Below are 21,884 nucleotides of genomic sequence, written 5' to 3' on the forward strand. Positions count from 1 at the left end.
GCTATCAGTCTTGTTTTCGCAAGTTTCACAAACGAACCACATATGTATAAAATACAAATTTTAATGTTCTTGCCGACAATACCGATTGATCTTGGCTTGTGTGTTATTATATCGGACAGTCAAATATCAGTCGGTATTCGTTGCGAGATAAGGGAAGCGTGGCTCGAGCGAACTGCAAGACCCGGAACGACCCGACGAAGATGAAGCCCAGTATCGCGGTTCTACGAATGCTGTTAGGTCCGGTTAGACAGCTAGATAGTGCAAGTAGGGGTTGGTACGAGCAGGTTAAAAGGCGAACGTGATGCAAATGGGTAAGTCCCGGAACGATGCTTATATAAAGAGCGCTGTACGTAGGACTGTGGTGGCATTCGGTACTCGAGAGTTCCCTCAGGCATTTTACCGGTACATAAGAACGATCCTAAATGACAGTTTTTACTCAAGTATACATTTCGCCCTATAAATTTTGACGTGTATTGTGCCTTTCAGGAATGTAAGTAATCTTCATTGTTTTTTTAATTAATTAAGTAAATAACCCGTGGTGAGGATATCCCTTGATTAAATAAAGAAAACGTGATAAGGATTGATATTTATTGCACAGTCGATATATTTATTACGTTTTGTAAATATAACGGTAGTAACTTGATACCGATGAATAGAAATTCAATTATTTTTAAAGCAACTCTTTCTAGGACGGGATTTTTTGCTATTTTCAGGATTTTTGGAATTTGGAAATTCGCCACTAGCTCTGGTCGTATTGTTTGTGGTTTATATAAAGGTTTTGTTGCCTTTTGATTCATCCTCATTTATTCAAGTTTGACGGTATTTTTTTTTTTCATCTTTTATTATGTGGGAATAATTTTACTGAATTTTATGATCTCCTAAGGCATTGATAGCTGTTTGTGATTTTATATAGGTGATTTGTAAGCTTTGTAGCGATGAACGATTTTTTGTAACGTATTCAACTTAGGCACTTGTTCAACTATAGTAACGGATTGAAACCAAGTGACTTAAATGTGACAATTGAACAATACACTCGCAAGTGAATAAAAGTCCTTAGGATGAGAAACGAGTTATCGACCTGTCTACATTTCTATAACAAAAGTTACTTATCCGTCTCTTTTAACTAAGCCCAACGATTTTCAGCAAACAAGTGATTTTTACGAAGGGAATTGTATCCTTGCTACAGATTAGATTACAGCGAGGTCGAAGTGCTTTGTAGATGCACTAGCTATAAGCCACGCGCTATATATGTCAATTATCGCAATGTGTAGATAAAAAATATGAGACATTAAGATAAAATATAATAATGTCGAACTGATTGGGAAATTGATTTAAAAAAAAAATACAAATTCAAATTTGTAAATATTTTTAATAAAAATGATAAATTTTCCTCGAGATTTCTTTAAGAGGCCAATGAAAAGAAACAATTCTTGGTCTAATTACATTTTAGAGAAATTACGTGTTTACGTGACGTCACACTTATCATTATTTCATATTAGTTATCTAATGGTTGTTTCGTGTATCTTAAAACGACCAAATATTCTCATTAGTTGAAGCAGAGTGAGTTAACTGCCTTTAAAATACAATTTGGTGATTAGAATTTCCACTGCTACAAATTTTTCCGCGTTCCAGATAAGCCATATTGAAACTCGCATTTCCATTAAGCCGAAATTTGATATTACGCCCATTTAAAATCCATGGACTGTTGTGTCTAATATTAATTCTTGGTCGAAGGTTGTAATGTTTTTGTTCTTTCATACAACAATATCTCACTATTACGACATCTTTATGTAATGTAACTCTTCTGTATTACTGTAAGTATCGTCATTGTCGTAAAGAGAACAATACCTACTTCAATTTCCAGACAAACTAGTTTCTCTCATAGAACGTGTTTTAAGCTTTGCAAAGCAGTTTGAACGTACGTGAGAAAAAAAAATATTATTGTCTGTCAACCTGTGGACAAATCTTGTTAACGAGTATCTATTGCGTCATTGACAACTCTATTATAAGTATACTGATTATAGATATATCCATTCTGGACGTACGCACAGAATACCCAATCTTTTTATACTCATTTTTGTCCAAAAAAATTGTACGTTATAAAAAGTAATCTTTAATCCAATTAACGAACATCGCGTAATCAGTCCATTCAGTTTACGCAAAAACATTAATCGTATCAAAATACGTACTGACGTTAAAAGAGCCTGTATCATATTATAGATATATGTAAATTTGCGTAAGACTGACAAAATTACCCAATAATCATTAGCAGGAGAAATATCTCAACATATTATGTAATTTTTATATAGATAATACACCCACGAACACAGAAAAATGAATGTACCCTCATGACACTGATAGTAAAGACAGTGAAAGAACATTGTAACTTCTGGAAGCAGTACGATTATTTTCGTGGTTCTTCTTATGTTAGAAGTTCACAGTCGATACTACAGATGGAGCCACGTTACGGCTCGAAAAGAGAATGGAATTATTTTTACGAAGTACGACTTCTCCTATGTACGCTTATCCAAGAAAAGAATCCGTTTTAGCATACTGGACTTTGACGTAATGAACAAACCTCTGTTTATAACAAATTTCTAAAAATATTCGCCCACTTAATGTAATACCAATTCCAGATATTATTAAACCGTACGATATGGATTCGGGGCTTTTTTTTTTAAGTTCTGAATGAATATGTATACAGAAACGAATGTATAAGTGAACTCAGCAGGTATAATAATAATAATAATCAAAGAATTCTTTAAATCTTCGCTTACTTACGTGTTGAAAAATCCGTTAGATTTTCTTGAAAACAAATCGATATATCATCCAGAAATAAAACTCACGTGTAAACATCAGACGGGTTTATATTTACATATGTATATATTTTTAGCCACGCAATGCATAAGCGAACAATAATACATATGTATCTATGGTTATTAACGTAGGTCAAATCATGAAAACAATTCAAATCCGAGTTTCATTCTCGTTTTGAAAAAATAAATTGATGCATTAACTTAAAAAGGTCAATCATTCTGTAGTAACGTCATTCCAAATACCATGACCGTTAAATGACATTCTGGATAAGATGATCACTAATTATTATACTCTGCATCCAAAACACGTGCTGGATGCGTGAAAATCATATACACATGTAGAAATCACACGTCATCATTAACTGCTTTTTATATCGGTTCAGCATAAAAACAAATTCCCAAACATTAAAAAGCAGAATATGGGATGATCGCTATTGCATGCAGTCTTTTTATGAAAATCCGAATAACATATTACAATATAATCTATGGCTGTTATTTGAACGAATTAAAAATCGCAGTAACAAAATTAATAAAGTGCAGATGAATCAGCGTGACTGTTCCCGGAATGCTTTGCAAGTTGATTAGGCGACATGAGAGACACGTAGACTCGTGGCATTCGATTACAAGGTTTATGAATAATTATTGAAAGTGCAGACTGTCGACAAGAAATTCTTGAGCTATTTATACCAGGTTATTCAGTTGAAAAACAGCAGCTGAACATTTTACCATAAGGATCAAATTGATGCGCTAGCTTCAGTTGGTATGTTTGGGCTGAATGAGCTGGTATAATTTATTCGTAGAATTAATTATACTTGAGTAAAATAGAAACGAAGTGCTTGCGGTAGTATGATTTTCTCAGACAAACGTTCATGTTAGAAAAACTAAACAGACTTAATAACAATATATAAAAATATTTAAGTCGACCACTTTACCCTTTCGTAGTTGAGTGAAAATATTGTGCGAGTGTAGACACACTGATTAAATAATGTGGAGAAAAAATTGCACAAGAAATATCTTCCTGTGCTAAAAATGTACGAGCGTGTGAATAGATGGACCTACGTATGAGGGAACATACGAATAGAAGTGGGAGGCTATCACGCTTCTATCACGTGCTCGCTTAACAGGCTCGCACGACTATTCGGTCTGTGTGTAATACGAATGCAGCCGTACCCTTAGTAACACGTATGGAAATGTATGTGTATGCTACGTGCGCCATCTGTATTGGTTACCATAAATTTTCGTTATTCATTTGTTGTTTATGTATACGGTTACACATGCTCAGTAGATTCAACTGTATTTAGTTTAATACGCACGAAGCGAATTCGTCCACTCCTTGCATTTGGACTCTGTGGAGCATAACGCGGAATGGCATGAGGCCTTAAGGAGAATCCACACCGGATCTATTCAATAGAATATTTGCGCATAAGTCTATTAGAAAGACAGCGACGAGCACATTAGGAAGTCATTGAATTTCATTATAGAATATAAATTGTAGTTAAATACTTGTCATACCTTATGTTTAAAACCTCGCATTCTATCTCGTAGGCAACGAAGGTGAACGTTCTCCAATGCTCTTAAAGATCCTTGCTGAGATTGAATCGCTGGTAGCTTTAGAGACTCTAAAGGAAAATAGCACTAAATACCTGTACATTCTTAATCTTTAATCTTCTTATTTTAAATCTTCTTACATTATTGTATCCTCTCGCAATTTATCCTTATATTCGTTTTCTGTTGTATTGGATATCTGTGTTAATTCGTTTATGATTGATTTATAATCATTGACAGTTTTCCATATTGATCTTTGAGTGTGAGTAATTTTCATGTACTGAATAGCAAGAATGGTATTCATAAAAGTTTTATAAATAGGTAAGGTCTCAATCATGAATATTTAGATAAAATTCTTCTAGAACTTAATATGTAATAGCATTGACAAAAAATTCTGATGTCAGTCATACGGTTTACCCATAACAGTGCGAAACGTTGTGAATACGTCGACGCATGGGCGTAGCGATGCTGCTTTTAGTTTCGATAGAGACGCGCATGCGCGGAGAGAGAAACTTCTGGAAGGAAGAAACGATCTCACTTCGGTTTGGCAGATACCTTGAGCTAGGTGCCAAGGCTTTAATATCGTTTAAATATTGCTAGACATCATCTTCTGGTCTTCCGTGATCAGTGATTCTTTTTCTTGTCAAAACAGCTTACGTGCTCGTGTCGTGTGTAGAAAGTCGTCAGCTGTTTCATATCAAACGGACGCTCGTGTACTCACGGTTAGAAATCATTTACGAGCTTCTTGATTTGAATATCAATAAAATAATGGCTGTCGATGTGTACGCCTTCCTTCACGATAATCTGCGCATTCAATGCTTCAAGAAATCATATCTGGGTAAGTAAGAGACTAGACCCTGACCAGTAGCGTAGCATGAAAATAAATATGGAATCCAGAGTTGCTTTGCTGAGAATCGCACTGGACAACGTCGCTGTGCACATTTCAATTAGCGTGATTACGTTAGTATTCATTATATGTATATTTATATACGTTAATTATTGCTTTTGTAAATGCTCAAACAATTTTCAATATTTAGGCTGCATGATATTACCTACAATAAATAGAAAATCTATCCTGATCACGATAAAAGGATTGTGCAGTAGTAGTTATCCTGTATTGTAAATTGCTCGTTTTATTTATTAGAACTACGAAGTTACGATTTCATTACTCGTATTCGTTTCCAGAAACGTATAATAACCTACGTTGTAGGTTTTGACAAATCGATAACCCCGCCTCAAAGCTAACCGGGAAGAGCTGACCCTAAAGAGGCGTATTGACAAAGTTATACATGATTGTAGATGGCGCAACGGTCGCAGTGTAGCTGCCTTCCAATTCTTTTCCTGGAAGGGTTTCTGTCCAATTCCTTATTGAACTTTAACCTGATTACTATTCTCCATTAGATTTGGTGCAAAACCCTTCAAATAAGAAACAAACGAACATAAATATAACGAAACGTTTACCTTCGTATCCATAATCAAGCTAAAACTAGTAACAGATCGTTACATATTATTTTAGCAGCCTCACGTATCCATGCTGATTATCAATCTACCCGACAATAACAATACATTCCTAAAAATATAAGGTAATATTGACATCCGACTCAATAATAGCACATTCATTATATAATTTTGGTATAAGATGTCGGTGTACGTGGGCGTGAACAGCTATCACGGTATCCCCACTTCCTTCGTTATCCCTACTTTATTTATGCATATACTTATCACCACAATACATCATCTCATATCTCATAAAAATCAAGTAATAAACATGTCACACGAAAAATGTACGAGTTTATGCTTTGATATTTCTTATCTTGCCAACTTTTTATTAAACCATCGCTGTTTTCATTAAAGTCGAGTTCAGAGGTGAAATACGCGTGTTGTATATTTATATATTACCAAGCTATAAGTATTCATTCAATGTATTTCAATCCTCAGCTGATTAAATCACATACGACAAATTTTCAACGTACAACATTTAAACGCGATTAGACAGTCACATTTGTTAATTCATTTTATACCTTGCGCGTCATGGATCAATCCTACTTAATCCTGTATGACGACAACATGACCAGCCCCGTCGACAATAAACAAGTTAATGCCTGATTAGCTGAGTATTATTATAATAATAATGAGATGCATTGAAATAAAAAATTCAAATCTCTTGTCTCACGTTTGCTTTGCAATTTCTAATTATACTTTACTTCTTTTTACTTCGAGTCTTCTCAACAAACGCTCGTTGAAAATCAGTTTTCGTTGTGCCTCATAACCTATAAATCGCGTAACGATCATCGGGACTCTTCTTGCGTAGCTATTTGTGTCAAGGTTGTGTCACTTTTAAATAAATCCGCGCCTTTACGGTACTACGTGACAACGTCAATAACATTTATCTCAATGTCGAGAGAAGATTGTTTCTCGCATTGCCGACTGTCAATGTGCACGTGATATGGTTATTGCTATCGTTACGCAGAAAGAAAACTTTTTTTTCTAACGAACTAAATTATTATCTAGATACATATTTATATTTATTTATAGACACCATTGGTTGTTTATGAAATACTATCGAAGATCGTGAAGAAGGAGACACTCCTATTATATTGGTTAATTGTACCAATTGACACATTTGATACTGGAGCCAGCAACCTCGTACTAAATTTGTTGTTTATCCCGGGTTTAGGGCGATGGGTTATATTTAGGGGGCGCTCCTTGTTAGGAGATAAATGAATTCTACCCCGTTAACGATGTCTCAACGTATCAATGGTTAGCCATGTGTAATGGTGGGCGTTACGTTGCTTTGCGTGGGGAGTAGCAGCTTCCACGTGGCATGGTTTTTTATGCGGTTAGATTTCTTATTTCCGTTTAGTCTACGTCCGCTTGTCTTGATTGCATGTGAAATCTTTTTCACGGTGAAAGAGTTTACTGATTCTTTTGGTGTCTGCTTATGCATCGCGTACGTAGCACAAATGAGAATATTGTTCAATATTTAATTTTAATAACTTGATAAGGTACAATTTAATTGTCGCACGTCGAAATATCACGCGTGTAAGTATTTTATGGAATTCCTTATCAGTTTGATGTTATCCTGAAATTAATTTGGCTTGATGTATATGATAATGATGGCATGTAGATTATCCAATGCTTGATTATCATTTGAGACTGGTTAAGAAAGTGTTCATTTCAGATTATGATAACGTGAGCGTGATGTATTGATATTCTTTTTTAATTTGACGAATTGTTCGTACATACAAGTGCGATTGGGAATTTCGCAATCGGTTTAACCGTTGATATAATTTGATAAGATATTTCAAAAAATGTTTTATATATTGTTTATACAGTGACGCACGTCAGATTAATTACAGAAAAAAAATTTATCACGGAGGATTGGCACTTGTTTTCTAATTACAGGGCGCTACGTAAGCTGTAATTATCGGTTTTTATATTTATTATACGTAGTAGGCGTGCAAAATTGTTTTTGGATTTTTGGTAATACGTTGTTTAGTCTTATTCAATGTGGAATCGTTTGTGTGTTTCGCGAGGCATTGTAATGGGGTCTTTCTAATTTAACTCGACTCATCGAAAAAGAAATGATACAGAAAAAGACACGTTTCTCAAAATTAGGCACATTGAAGTTATGTTAAATACGTTATGTTATGCTTTGTTAAATGTCAAGATATGTTAAATTGACTACGACTAAACAGGCTTGCGGAAATGAACATTCTTATTACACATCATCTGACTATTTTCGACTGGCTGACCTTGCTTCTCAGTTAGCGATTGACCCGCGAGCGATTCTAAAGTGCCTGCACGTAGTAAATACCAATTTAAGCATGAGCACCCACAAAGTCAATGCAAGGAAACTAAAGTCAGTCAGTCGTGCATTCGTGAATTCGCCGCGGGGAAAGTTCACTTGGAGTTTTGTTAGATTTCTTAAATCCTGAAAAACTTTCCACGAAGGCCATTACGAAAATTTTCTATGGACCTGCTTCGAGCTTACCTGCTGTTTGTTCAAGTTTAGCGTACCCCGTCATAAATTAATCTTGTAAAATTTCAAAGGTTTAACAATACAGCCCCAATCCCGGTATAATTCCACAAGTGCGTAAGCCAGGCCATAAAGAAGCCTGAGACCCAAGATGATACATAGTAACGTCTGTGAACTATAACCTACACGTAGGTTTTCAATTGTAGTATCCGTATACCGTTTAAAAGCGAAGAATCTTTTTCCCAACAGTCATTCATACTTTGAAACGAGCTGTATCAAAATAAAGATCTTCGGACGGACGTGCCCGGTTCACGTAACCAACATAAGGAACCGGTGGAACGAGCGAACACGTGCTCAGTGAGTGATAGAATTTTTCGAGGCGATTATAGGCCTGGAGAAAAGGTGGATGGCGAAGGCGCCTAAGGTGGGGAGTGAGCAGCGACGCCACCGATCCGACGGCAAAGGAAAAAAATAGAGGAGTAGCTGCCTCTCGGCTGAGCCAGTACGCAGTCGTCTTTCCCTTGCGCTCGCACCTGGACGTTGGCGTCCTCCTCTGACACTCCCCTTTTTGCGTGTTTACACAAGCAACGAACGTGCGCCAGACTAGGCGTTGTGATCGTCGAGTAGCGTCTAGGCGAAGGAACGTGCAATTTCAGTTCCAGTGACGACGCTCGCTGACATCGTCACGCGTATCGATTGTTATTTCTACGTTTCTTGAATGCTTATTAACAGAAGTCTCATTTTCATTCGCCGGTATTCGCACGTGACTTGTTTTAGTGTCATAGAAATTTGTGCAAGCTCAGAACAGTATTCGCGTACCGGTACGCCTACCGATTTTCTATTTTTATACTCTGAGGGTATATCGAAATCTGCTTTACCCCATTCGAGTCTCTTGGTGAGACATGATATTAGTGACCCCTGATAACAACAATCGTTGGGTCTACACCATGCATGGTTTGGAGAAGCCAATGGATCACATCTCTGGTAATTGTCTTCTCGTTTCTTCTCAATTATTTATTTCTGAACTCTTATTATCTTATCGTACGTTATTGTGAAACGTTGGATATACGCACTTCGTTGTTGTTGTGTTCTTTGGCTTACGTCGAAGAATCCTTACAGAGGCGCTTAGGCCTTTGAAAGTTTGCTTCTTGTCAGTGGTGCATCACTTTTAAGTTTGTTAAACTTTCTCTTAACGAGTTTGTGTTGACAACACTGATCTACACCGTCATGACTTTATTCACATGAGTACAGAGCGTGAGACGATGCTGAGACGTGTGTGCGACTACGAAATACGGTAAAACATAATTTTTGTTCAGTGGTATGTCGTTTCACTCGTTGAAGAATAATTGGCACATGACGATATTCACAAGGATAACCGGTTATGCGAAGAACTTTATTCGTCACGAGTGCATTATTTTCGTATGATCATAATTGAACGATATTTATTCGATTTTCATCGATATTGATTTAGATAATGCATTTAGGCATTTCGTAAGGACAGTGGAAATTTACAAATTTTCATCGACGAGGCACACCCACATTATAATGCTCGATAACACATTGCAGATATGTTATCTGTATTATATATTATGACTACGTTCTAATGTTATTTATTTATACTCTTGCTAAATGTTTACAATCTAGATGCATTCCACTTCACGGAACAGTATCAAATAGTCGACCCAATATTATGAGGAATCTCAACGTTGACGCGTCGTCGACGCATTGCAATTTTTAAAAATAAATTTAATGTTGTCCACTCTTGGTTAACCTTCGCATGTATGCCCGGATTATGCGTTATCGGATCGCAGCTGTGCCAAAACCAAGCGATAACAAATTTTCCTTTTTTTTCCTGCATATACTCAATGGCGTACGTTGTCATATTTTAAACGTATCTTATCGCGATTATGATTTTTCTGCGTATTCTCGGATTTCGTGGTTTCAGGACACTTTTTTTAAAATTCCCTTTCTCTCTTCTCTGACCGCCTTTTCGCATCAATACCGTTGTCCATAGAACGGTCAAGGATCGAGAACGTATTGCCACGGTAGCCGGGATATCATGGTATTTTTCCATTAGCGTACCCGACTGTTAGCTTCGAAGGATACGTGAAGCAAAAAACATTTTTTTTTTAAATTTATATAATAAGGTGATAATGATTTTTTATTTTTTCTACATACCATGTACGACCAAAATCGTAGGGTAAAAAAAAGTTTTCGTGCTTCAATGATGATAATTGATTGGTAAATATTTTGCAACGAAGTTGTACGTTAATTGGGGAGTATAATTTGACAGTTTCTTTTTCTCCCGCGAGCTATGCACTTACAGTCGAAGGACACGAAGGAGCTAATTTTTATAAAATTTCAATGCCTTGACGAATTGACTGAATTACGGAATCGATGACTTATAATTGAAGAAGCTTCTGGGTGTCTATATCAAATTGCGAAGGAATGGAGGTGGTGGTTACTCACTGACGATCAATACCGGCGTCCGCCATTGTATGCATTAGACAATTACGTCTCCGTATGGCGTACTAATTTTACAACATTACTTGCAGGTCAGATATACATAGCAGCCTAACTATAATAACGTTTACGTGGCGCGTCGATTGGACTTTTCTCATCTCAAGTGCAAATTGCGTCCACGACTTTATTAATAGAATGACGACGCACCGCTGTTACCCCCTTTAGTGGGTCGAATACGTCATCTTTTGCTTACATGTAATTTTTCACACTGGAATTCGTTATCGCACGGTCTCATCCTTGCGTTTAAGACACGACGACTGCATTAATTATTATAAATTTTTGTTTATTTATAAAAAGAAAAATTTTTTTAATCGAACCTTTTCATAACGGCAAATTTTTGAAAATTTTCACAAAATTTGCTCCCGCCAGACCTCAAAACTCGTACACGCAAGCAAACATCATTCGTTTGTTGCTCACGCTATAATAAATATTTGCATGGTTATTATTATAATAGTAAACAAATTTAAAAATAAAATGCATACAAAAAACTTGTAAAAAAACAATTCACGAGCAGATTTTTCAACACCGATACTTCCGGCTCGCTTTTTTCACTCTCGAATGTTTTTCCAAGTGACGTTTTCATGCGTTGTTACGATCTACTAATGTGAAAAATTTTGTGGAATTTCTCAAAAGGCAATTAAAGTTCTGACGAGTAAAATGTCATTAACTGACGTCACGTTAAATCGACTCGTATACAAACTGATAGCCGTTCTCGAATTTCGAGGTATAAAAAGACTGAGCAGTGTAGAATCGGGTAGTTCAGTTCATTGAAAGTGTCACAGACGTAGGAACTATCGAGCGTCATTGAATTGAACTTCAGTGGTGTCACAGTAGATGGCGGTAAATGACGACTGGTAGTGATAAGTCAAGTTGCTGAGAAAGATGCGTGCGAAAATATTTTATCGGTCGCCCCCGTGTTGCTGCGCTATCCACTTCGTGGCCTGTATATGTATAATAATATGAATCATGGGAACGTGGGCAAATATTTGCATCCGATGCGTCCTCTCTTTATATTCAAGACTGGTATATAATGGAGAGGAGGGAGAAGCTGATAATATGTGTTTGTCCAGCAAAGATTCGTTTCTAACTCTGTATATCATTTCATTTGCACAGCTGGAGGTGTGATGGCGGGTTCGGTGGCAACTCTTGCGGTCCTCTGGATCTCGCTGCAGACAATGGGATTCCTGGGGCAGACTGGCTCGATCACTGCTTCCAAAATACCCATCTCGATTCAGACTTACCTGGCAACGTATACAGGTGAGGATCGAGTTTCGATTTCGTTAGAGAATAAATATTCGTGAGAGTTCTTTCGAGCGTTAGAGAAACAATTATTTACATCTCTGATGTATTGTAAGAAACGTTAGTCTTTGATAAAATGATTTATTCTCTATGATAACCCGATACGTCTTTTAAAGATATCTTTATGAATTTCTGAAAGGCCTTTTCGCAGGGCTACCTTCTACGGACTATCGGCACGAGCTCGTCATTGACACCGCAGGCTTTAACAAGAGAAGATTACCTCATATCCATGAGAAGGCTCTGAACGCTTCGGTTAACTTTGCTCAGACACTTGTCAACCGGATGTCCAGACTGGAGGCAAATATTGCTAACGCGGGAATTGGATTTAGCGAAAAAAGTCCCAGTTACGGGCAGTATGTTCATTCGTATCCGTCAGATGACGCCTTGGAATATGGAACTGATGCTGTAATCGCTATGACGGCTTCGAGCTATTTGGCGCAGCATCACTGTCAAAGGTACCTTGTTTTTTTTTCATAATCAAGAAAAGTACGCTGGTGTTAACGGTGCTTCTTTCATTGCAGATTTGGCATTAGCAATGACGAGTGTGCGCGACTTGTGTCGACCCTCAAACTTCATGGAACTCCTTTGGGCCCTTCCTGTTTGGCTGATCAATTCGCGGACTGTAATGCCGATGCCAAGTACAGGAGCATCGATGGAAGCTGTAATAATTTAGAGAATCCAAGACTGGGCAGCGCTCTGACCGCGTACACCAGAGTTCTCTTTCCCCAATATTCCGATGGTGAGCATCTCTTCGGATGATGAGGACTTGTTGATTGATGTAACGATTCATTTGCATGGGCTCATCGATCTCATTTTTCTTACGAACAAGATAACGGGAACACGTAACAGTAGATCATCCGCGTTCCTATCGGACTTTTGCCTACTTCTACGCGGTCTCGTTCGCTTAGTTTCGGTGTCTTTTCAAGGTCACAGAGAGATCTCGGCTCAGTATTTTGTTCCTGCGGTGCGTTAATTGTGCCATAATAATCGTTATAATTATTTACAGCCCTACGAACGTTTAGCGCATCCCATTCCTTCTGACAAATTTCGCTGTTGTCCGAAAACTTTAGCTTTCTCGATTGTGCGTTCTGTACTCGCTATTGATTCTCTGGAGAGGACTCATGGCTGGGATTAGGTATTAGGGGTTGCTTTAAAAATTCTTTTGAAATACAGGCCAATGAAGTTATTTTCAGAATTCATAATATTTGTCCAAAGTGTCTACAGTACTGTTGATCGGTTTTATGAGTGTGGTGCTTCTTTTAGAAATAGCATTGGTGGTACTTGGAATTTTTGTTGGGGATAAAACTTGTTCGATCGCAATTTTAATTTGCGACTGTATGTGGTTTTTTTGTGTGTGTGAATAATTGTAAAAGTTATTAAGGGGGGGCTAGGTGCGAACCATATTATTGTAAAGTTGCCACTCGGTGAATCCATTAAGATCATAAAGAGTTTTGTATAGATAAGATTGCAAGGTCAACCGACTCAAGATGATAATTCTATTGGTTATATTTAGTCGAGACTTAATAAAAAGATTTAGGTCACATCAAAAGTTACAAAGAGGTACTTTGGTAGCTGTACGTTTTCTGGTTAGATAGTCGTTTCTCCATCGGATTGTGCTTTTACGAAGATGAGTATCTATTGGTACAAGAACATTTTGAGAAATATAGTCAAAATTTGGGAACTTTTTTTTTCCTCAAAAAAAAAAAAAGTTACCCCAATCACTATCCACTAGTTTTTCATAAATGCTGTGTACGAATGTACGTTATCGTTACATGAAAGCTCGACCAGATCTTAATTGTGATAAAACAAAAGTTCATAGGATCTTGAATTTCCATCGCAACACACAATTTGTCCTATCCCTACATTCCAATCATTTTATTTCTCGGTGAAACTACGAATTCACGTAGTAACCGTGATTCGTCTTTACTCAAAGTTCACTTACCAACTTATGTACGTCTCTGACATACATGTACAGATTTGGTCCACAATTATTCTTCAGTACTTATTAATTCTTTCCATCCACTTTCTCATGTACTTTTGTACACAGAAAAGCCAGGTGGGCTCAGTATTTCTATCGTCTTCGTTCTATAATTTCCATACCATTTCCTTGTCCTTGGACTTTTATATTCACATTCTGCATCCTTTTCTCATTGCATCGTGCAATTACGTGTCCTTCATGACCTCCACGAACCTCTTGGTGCAGTACGCATCCCTGGGCGCTGGTGGATAACGTTCAACGATTGGCTTAACAAATTATATTCTGTGATTTGCATTACAGTTGTTGTGCGATAAGGCACATAGAGCATAAAATGCCCGAGTGTAGCAGTGAATAATACTGCCTACAATAGAGTGCCCCGGTCGGGAGATTCTATCCAGCATTAGAAGTGTATGTAACCTAATTCGGATATACCTAATATTGTATCATATAATTACGTAACTCTAGTCCAGACTTTTCGTTGATGCGGCATACGGTTCACGGTAGGCTTCGGGCATGAGAATTCAATTGAGAGTCCATAACGGTTTTTACCTGAATATCCATAATTCCGTGACACTAATAATATTATACCTTTAAAACGTCGTCGTAATTTATCATGCGATCAGCAGCACGAAGATTCACCGTTTCATTAGTTTCTAATTAACTCCTTAACAACAGTGAAGATCCGGCAAGTCGTTTACTTTTTTTTTCTTTTTTTTTTTTTTTCTTTCAAATCAAAGAATTTGCATTCATGTTGAAAGCAATGCTTATTCGATATACCGTTACTCGCTCTCGTTTGGATTCACTTTGCTTGGAGACCTTCATCAGCCAGTTAGATAAGTTTTTTGGGGCCTCCTCCACAAGCGTTCTTGATCGATAACAATAGGTACGGATCGCACGACAATTAATCCTGAGCTACCGATACGGATCGTCGATTTATTACCAGTGCGCGATCTAAAAGCGAAGTGTGGATCCCATTGAATAGCTAACGAGCTAGGCCTATTAAGGAAATTCGAGCTTACGTGAGAGTCAAATATCAAGAACGCTTTTTCGGGACGCCCTTATAGTAGATCCTTTGAAATACTTTGCAGCTCCAGAATAGCTCGTCTTGCGTAAGAAATAATTGAGGATTATTCACGATGTCGAAAAGTATATATATACGAGGATTACGGAAAAATATATATTTTACGTAGTCCGCTACATGCGCGTGTTGCACTTCTCTTGGGCTGCAAGGAATACCTTATGCGCAAATCGGAGTAACCCGAATGATTTTACTTATTCGATAAATTTTTGTGTATTTTTGTGTATTAGAATTTTGAAATTGTATATTTAACGTTTGGTATAACATAATTTTCATAAAGATGTTTTAAGGATTATTAATACGGGGTGTAAACAAATTTTATATTTTTTTCTCTAATTAGAGTTCTACGAACACGTAGATATAGGGTAATGAAGATTGCTATTTAATTATATCTTCACTGATATTCCAAGAACCATGCTGTTCTTCCGCGTCATTTCGAACTTTACTCCGATTTGATTTTTCGCGAAATCCAAAACGACAAGCATCTAAAGTTTCTCTTGGGTTCAGGCATTAAAGAGCTGAGGCGTGCAGAGCGAAAGAGAAAATTACTACCAAGTGGCAGAGCTGTCAGTCTTAGCCTCTCCGTCGCTCACGACGTAATCGACATTTCCAAGACACTGGCCGTCATGCAGTGGAGTGAATTTATTGCTCACGACCTGGCACATACACCAATGCGTAAGATGCGTAAGTAGTACCTAATTAATAATCCTATTTGATGTCATTTCAAAGAATCAGCAATATCTTGAGCTTTTTAAAATTTCTTTTAGTTTCAAACAGAGAACCTATCTCTTGTTGTCATGAGAACGGTGGTATGTTATCTCCAAGACACATCCATCCTGATTGTGCACCCATTTCAATTGCTGAAGATGATCCCGTTTATGGAAAGCATTCCGTGCGATGCATGAACTATGTTAGATCAATGCCTATCATCAGGCCAGATTGTACCTTCGGTCCGGCTGAGCAAGTAAGTTGTCGATTAATGAAATATTTTATTCTATTGATCTATGCTGAATATTCTAATATATCGTTTTGAATGGTTCTTTTTAGATAAATCAAGTCTCTCACTTCCTGGACGGTTCCACCGTCTATGGCTCTACGTTGAAGAAGTCTCGCGAATTGCGCAGCTTCCAAGGCGGACGTCTGCGTGTCGATATTCGTAACGGAAATACATATTTACCTACTGCAGATTCCGAACCGAGCTCCCTTTGCCATTCCAAGGAAGGATGTTATATGGCTGGTGTGTTTGACTTTGCATTCTCTTATAATTTTGTTGGTCCTGGAGCTCGAATGGGGCATAAGTGGGATCGCTGAGAAAGAAGTATTATTGTTTTGTAACACACCTGATACTTTTATTAGGGGATGCTCGTGTTAACGCTCAACCACAGCTGGCTGTGATGCACACAATTTGGCACCGCGAGCATAATCGTGTTGCTAGAAAATTGGCACAAATAAATCCACTATGGAACGATGAGATTCTGTATCAGGAAGCTAGACGCATTGTGGTTGCTGAGATTCAGCACATCACGTATAGGGAATGGTTGCCGGTACTGCTTGGCAGAAGCTACGCTCGTAATGCAGGGCTTAGTACGGGTAAAAGTTACAGTCGCAATTACAATTCCTATGATGATCCTGCAGTGAGCAATGAAGTTGCGACTGCAGCGTTGCGATTCTTCAATTCCTTGAAGCAAGGCAAACTCAGGTGTGTAAAGTATCGAAGATATTATTTTTATTCAACGTATATAATGTGCATTAGTCAAAGTATTTAATGATTCTCGTATCGTTGCAGTATGCCTGATGAAACTCGTCAATTCAATAACTCTCTTCAATTATCTGATTACTTCTATAATCCACGTATTATCGAATCTGACGATGTGTTCGATGGTCTTCTTCGTGGTCTTGCCACTCAAACTTGTCAAAAGATGGATACGAATCTCATATCTGATGTAAGTATATTTAGTTCTTTTTTTCTTGGCGTAAATTATATTCATAACGCTGATTTATTACAATACTAGGTTGCTTACAAATATTTTTTATTATAGATAACTTATAAATTATATAAGACTGATGGGGAATGGGGTCTGGATACTATTAGTTTGGATATTCAACGTGGTCGTGATCATGGTCTGCCTGGTTACAATCATTACCGTAAATATTGTGGTCTTCCAGAGGCTAAAACTTTTGATGATTTCCTGGATTACATTCCACTAGAGGTACGTAGAGGAGTTGCAGGAAAATTCGTAATTCAATGTAGAATCTTAGGATTTACTTGAACTTTGAACTTATGTTCTCTTTTTATCAGATGGTAAGGAAACTCCGTACGCTATACAATCATCCCAACGACATTGATCTTGTTATTGGCGGAATGGCTGAAAGATCAGAGGATGATGGTATTTTGGGACCAACTCTACAATGTCTCCTGACCGAACAGTTCGTTCGAACTCGTCGCAGCGATAGATTCTTCTATGACTCCGTAACTCAGCCGCACCCATTCACACCAGGTAATTACGCATCGGTGCAAGCTCAGCAGGAAAAAAAAAACATTAAATATCAATCTAGAAATATTTTTCTAATCTTTTCTTTTCTTGCAGAACAATTGGCAGAGTTACGCAACGTCACTCTGGCGAGGTTATTCTGTGATAACGGTGATAATATTGCCCGAATGCAACCAAACGCTTTCATGAAGCCCCAGCTCGGGTAAGTAAAGCGATACTGTCGTTAACATTATCATTCGCATTACTGAATCTTTGTAACTGATTGTTTATTCTTTATGAATTACAGAAACGAGTTGACGTCATGTCATAATGTTGAAGCAATACCGAGTGTAGATCTATTTGCATGGGCTGAGAAGGCCAAGGCGTATCGTTGAATGTCACGTTAATTGACTGGTCACATTACCGAAACGAAAAGCCCGGAGCTTGCAGTTCGGCTTCGAGATAGAAGAAATCGAAGTGGAAAAAGTGGAACGGTTACCCGGGTAGAGGTACAAGTAATGCCGGATGGATTATTGAATTAAGGGATAGAAGGCAACGCTAATGCGTTGTGAGTCACAGTAACCGGTGTAACCGCGAAGTTAAGATGGGCGTGAGATGAAAATGTTTGTTTACCTATATTTATATAGGCTCATGTGGTTGTTTAGCGTGCACGCAATTGATGCGCTCAGTGATGAATTGAATTAACGGTGACGGCAGGTGACTAGTCGATTATCAACACGATGACGATGTTCCGCGTTTCGGCCTGCAAAGGTAATTTTACAGTAAGGAGATTCGTCTATTGTCTTTAGAAGTTACTTCAGGATGCCCTTAAGGTTTTAATCCAAACTCTCGTAGGCGAATCTAACAACGTATCTTGTAAGTGTGTGCATCTGAGAGTATGAAATACGGACATAAGATATAACATTCCAAGTTGTCGATAGAGATACCCAAGAAGATAATTCTAACTGCAAACAAAGTTCGTTTCGAGCTACACCTTAACTTGGAACCATTCGATCTGAATCATCGAGGAGACCAGATGTGAATAAGTATTAAATTATACTTTTTTTTGTCGTCTAAGATATCTCGCGTGACGTTATTATTTAAGACCGCTTAGATTTTACCGGGCGATGAGAAAACACTTGTGGCACATTTTGAAATTAATATCCAAGCAGCACGCATGGCGGCAATTCGTGTACGGCTTGCCATGCGATAAATAATACGTTACAATACCATGACGACTCACTATGCAATAACTGGTAATACATTGTTGTTATTATTATTATAGCTCGCGTGTTTTTAATCTTCAGTTTAATAAAATACAGTATAGTTCCTCGAGTTTGATGAAACGATAATTCGTCATCATATCGCAAATAATATTGTTGATATATTTTTTTTTTTTAATAAAACAACAGAAACATTCTCAGTGTAAAATGGATGTTAAATCATGCGAACAAATGTCGACTCGAATTAATTATATTTATTGAAGAGGAAAAAAACAAATTTGTTCCTCAATCTTTGTACGTCCGTGGCGGAGAATAAGTTGTAATTCTAAAAACATGTTTGCACGTTAAGCGTTTCATACCTGTCTACAGTGTCCAAAATATGTACATGCGTATGTACGTGGGAATGTGATTGTGACTGATTAACTATAGATAGATTACAAAGCATTTTGTACGTAATATTAGTACTTAAGTTGTATAACACGATCATCCTGTCTTGTTAGATCTGTTTAAACGACTTACGCATTTATCGATTAAAAATTATTTTACTCTGAATACTGAGTTCATTTTCTTTACATTACTTATTATGACAAATCTTGTAACACTATTTCGCATTAATTAATCCTAAGTAGTTGTACGAGGATGTTATTTAAAAAAATAAAGAATAGCACTCTCGTTGACGATTTAATAGAATTGACAAATAAATGGAAATACAAAAGGACTAAATTTTGTATGAAAAGTTGTCGCAGTATTTGCCTTCATTTTCAAAGAGGAAGGTTCTACCCCAGACACGCATAACTTAGTTATGACACAATGGTCCTTGACGGTCAGATTAAATATCGACTACTAGGATATTGGTGACTGACCTCAGTGGAACTTAAACTTGCTTTACTAAGCAAAATGGGCTAAGTCCGAGGTCTGTCAAGAATTTAGCTTTACGTTCGAGTTTAGCTCTAAGAAAACGAAAGGGATACCCAAGAATTTCTGGAACAAGATCGGTGCACTAAATACATAAAAAGAGAATGGAATTCGCCACAGTAACTGGAACATGTAAATCTTCAATAATTACAGGTTTCCGTTTACCACGTTATGCCTGTCACTTTTAATCTACAGGACATCTGTGCTGTAAAAGGAGTACTAGTTTACATAACGAGATGTTCATACGATGCACGACTTGCATTAGGTTGACATTCGTTACAAAGCAAAGGGACGTGCATAGGATTTTCAGCAAGTGTACATGTAGTTGGTTTTAGTTACCCGGTATATAATTTGGCACGAAACACTCTTGTTTACTTGCATCTCAGTACCGAATAGAGTCTAGGCGAAACTTCTAAGAAATATAAAAATCACAGTAGCTGTTATACATTCAGAAAGTGTTATTCATCGTTATTGGCATTCGCTCAGGTCATGAGACTAACTTGCTGTACATATCACTTTCGAATTGTTTTATTAAAAAGAATACTTTCTTTGTCTTGGAAAGTCATTGGCGTGGCGAAGATGTGCATTGGTTTTCATGAATTTGTTTAGTGCTTATCGTTCGAATACTCTTAGTATATGATCTTTGCGTGATACGTCAATACGTGTTAACGTAACAGGTTATGTATTGCTTACAGAAAATTTGACGCTATGAATCACTGAAAAGGATAGTATTAATAAGCGTGTAAGCATTGAATGAAACAAAAGCCTTGAAAAGTGCATTGACATTGGATGATTGACAATCTGTGTAATTTCGAGGTTAGGAAATTTTGCAAATCATCGTTACGCCTTTGATATCCGTATGATTATTGGGGATCGGATCACCCTGTTGCGTAAGCATAGGTATATATATAAAAATTTCATTAAAAGAAAATGGCAACAAAAGAAATATACAAAAAATCAATTTGGCGTCAGTCTAATTTACTGATAATGAAAATTACGTATTGATGCATCTTTGATTGAATTTGTATAATCTGAGTCTAAAAAAAGTCAAAATTCAAAATTGCTACACTCGATTTCAATCAGTGATATTATCGTAATCACGTGCAATTTGTGGTGTGTATGGCGGACGTAACACCTTTCTCTTTTTGATTGGTCCAATTTCAAGGAACAATTTATAACTCACGTTATACCATTTTCTAATGGAGGACGGTTACTTTTGGTACGATAGTTTCAAGGGCGTTATCAGTTTCGATCACGTGGAACCATTCTATTCGGTTCCATTGATAGTGAAAGTAATTAATGTACTTTTGTAAAATAAAATATACTATGACAATTTTTCGAAATTTAATCTTCGAAAAATATATAAATTTATATTTAAATAAAAATGATTACGTGCGCTCGCGATAAGGTTTACGTGGAATGGATTTCACTTAATTATTCCCTCATATTAGCTAAACGTTACGGTTCACGGATAGATGGACTTGTTCATTTTTATTATACGTGATTCACTCCAACTTGCGTATTTACGAAGGATAGTTATTATAATGAAATTCAACTGTTTATTTATTGAAAAAGTTCATTTATCTTTTTAACACTTTCAGGCCCTGCAAAGCCTATAATTTCTATGTCGTTGCCGTCTATACTAATTCATTATTAAATAATTATAAAGGATTGTACGAATTTTTAATAAACTTTTAATTTTTTTTTAAATCAAAAATATCCTTGTACACTCGTTACCAGCACGATAATATACAACTCGAATTTCATTCATAAATAATTTTATTCCTAGCCGTTACGAACATTTACAACCTACTATACAGTTCATGTAGATAATTCGATCTTGATAACAGACTATTAGGCTCATTGAATACATAGCGCAAACTCCAGTTGTCAGATCACGCAATGTCCAGTGAAATCATTTACGAACAATAAGAGTAAGACATTAATTCTGATTTAATAATTCATTATGTTAATCGTGCATTAAAAAAAAAAAAAAAAAAAAAAAAAAAAAAAAAAAAAAAAAAGAAAAAAAAAAAAAAAAAAAAAAAAAAAAAAAA

At 36.9% G+C, this 21,884-nt stretch overlaps 1 protein-coding gene across 4 annotated transcripts; it reads left to right on the plus strand.

Annotated features, from left to right (window-relative positions):
- The first annotated feature begins 333 nt into the window (after positions 1–333).
- Positions 334–19,464, plus strand: LOC107270297 (peroxidase). 4 transcript variants are annotated; one of them, XM_015745182.2, is made up of 13 exons: positions 334–490; positions 11,977–12,120; positions 12,302–12,617; positions 12,684–12,901; positions 15,726–15,902; positions 15,986–16,182; positions 16,266–16,455; positions 16,575–16,917; positions 17,005–17,161; positions 17,258–17,428; positions 17,518–17,716; positions 17,807–17,912; positions 17,997–19,464. In XM_015745182.2, exons 2-13 carry the CDS (start codon positions 11,988–11,990, stop codon positions 18,082–18,084), a joined length of 2,295 nt encoding a protein of 764 aa, XP_015600668.1. In that variant the 5' UTR covers positions 334–490; positions 11,977–11,987; the 3' UTR covers positions 18,085–19,464. The 4 variants fall into 4 exon arrangements, with proteins under 4 accessions (XP_015600668.1, XP_015600666.1, XP_015600667.1 ...); XM_015745180.2 differs by lacking the exon at positions 334–490 and adding an exon at positions 4,877–5,199; XM_015745181.2 differs by lacking the exon at positions 334–490 and adding an exon at positions 8,859–9,324 and having other exon boundaries at positions 12,314–12,617.
- The last annotated feature ends 2,420 nt before the right edge of the window (positions 19,465–21,884 follow it).

This window comes from Cephus cinctus, unplaced genomic scaffold, assembly GCF_000341935.2.
Source record: "Cephus cinctus unplaced genomic scaffold, Ccin1 Ccin1_scaffold0717, whole genome shotgun sequence".
NCBI lineage: Eukaryota > Metazoa > Arthropoda > Insecta > Hymenoptera > Cephidae > Cephus > Cephus cinctus.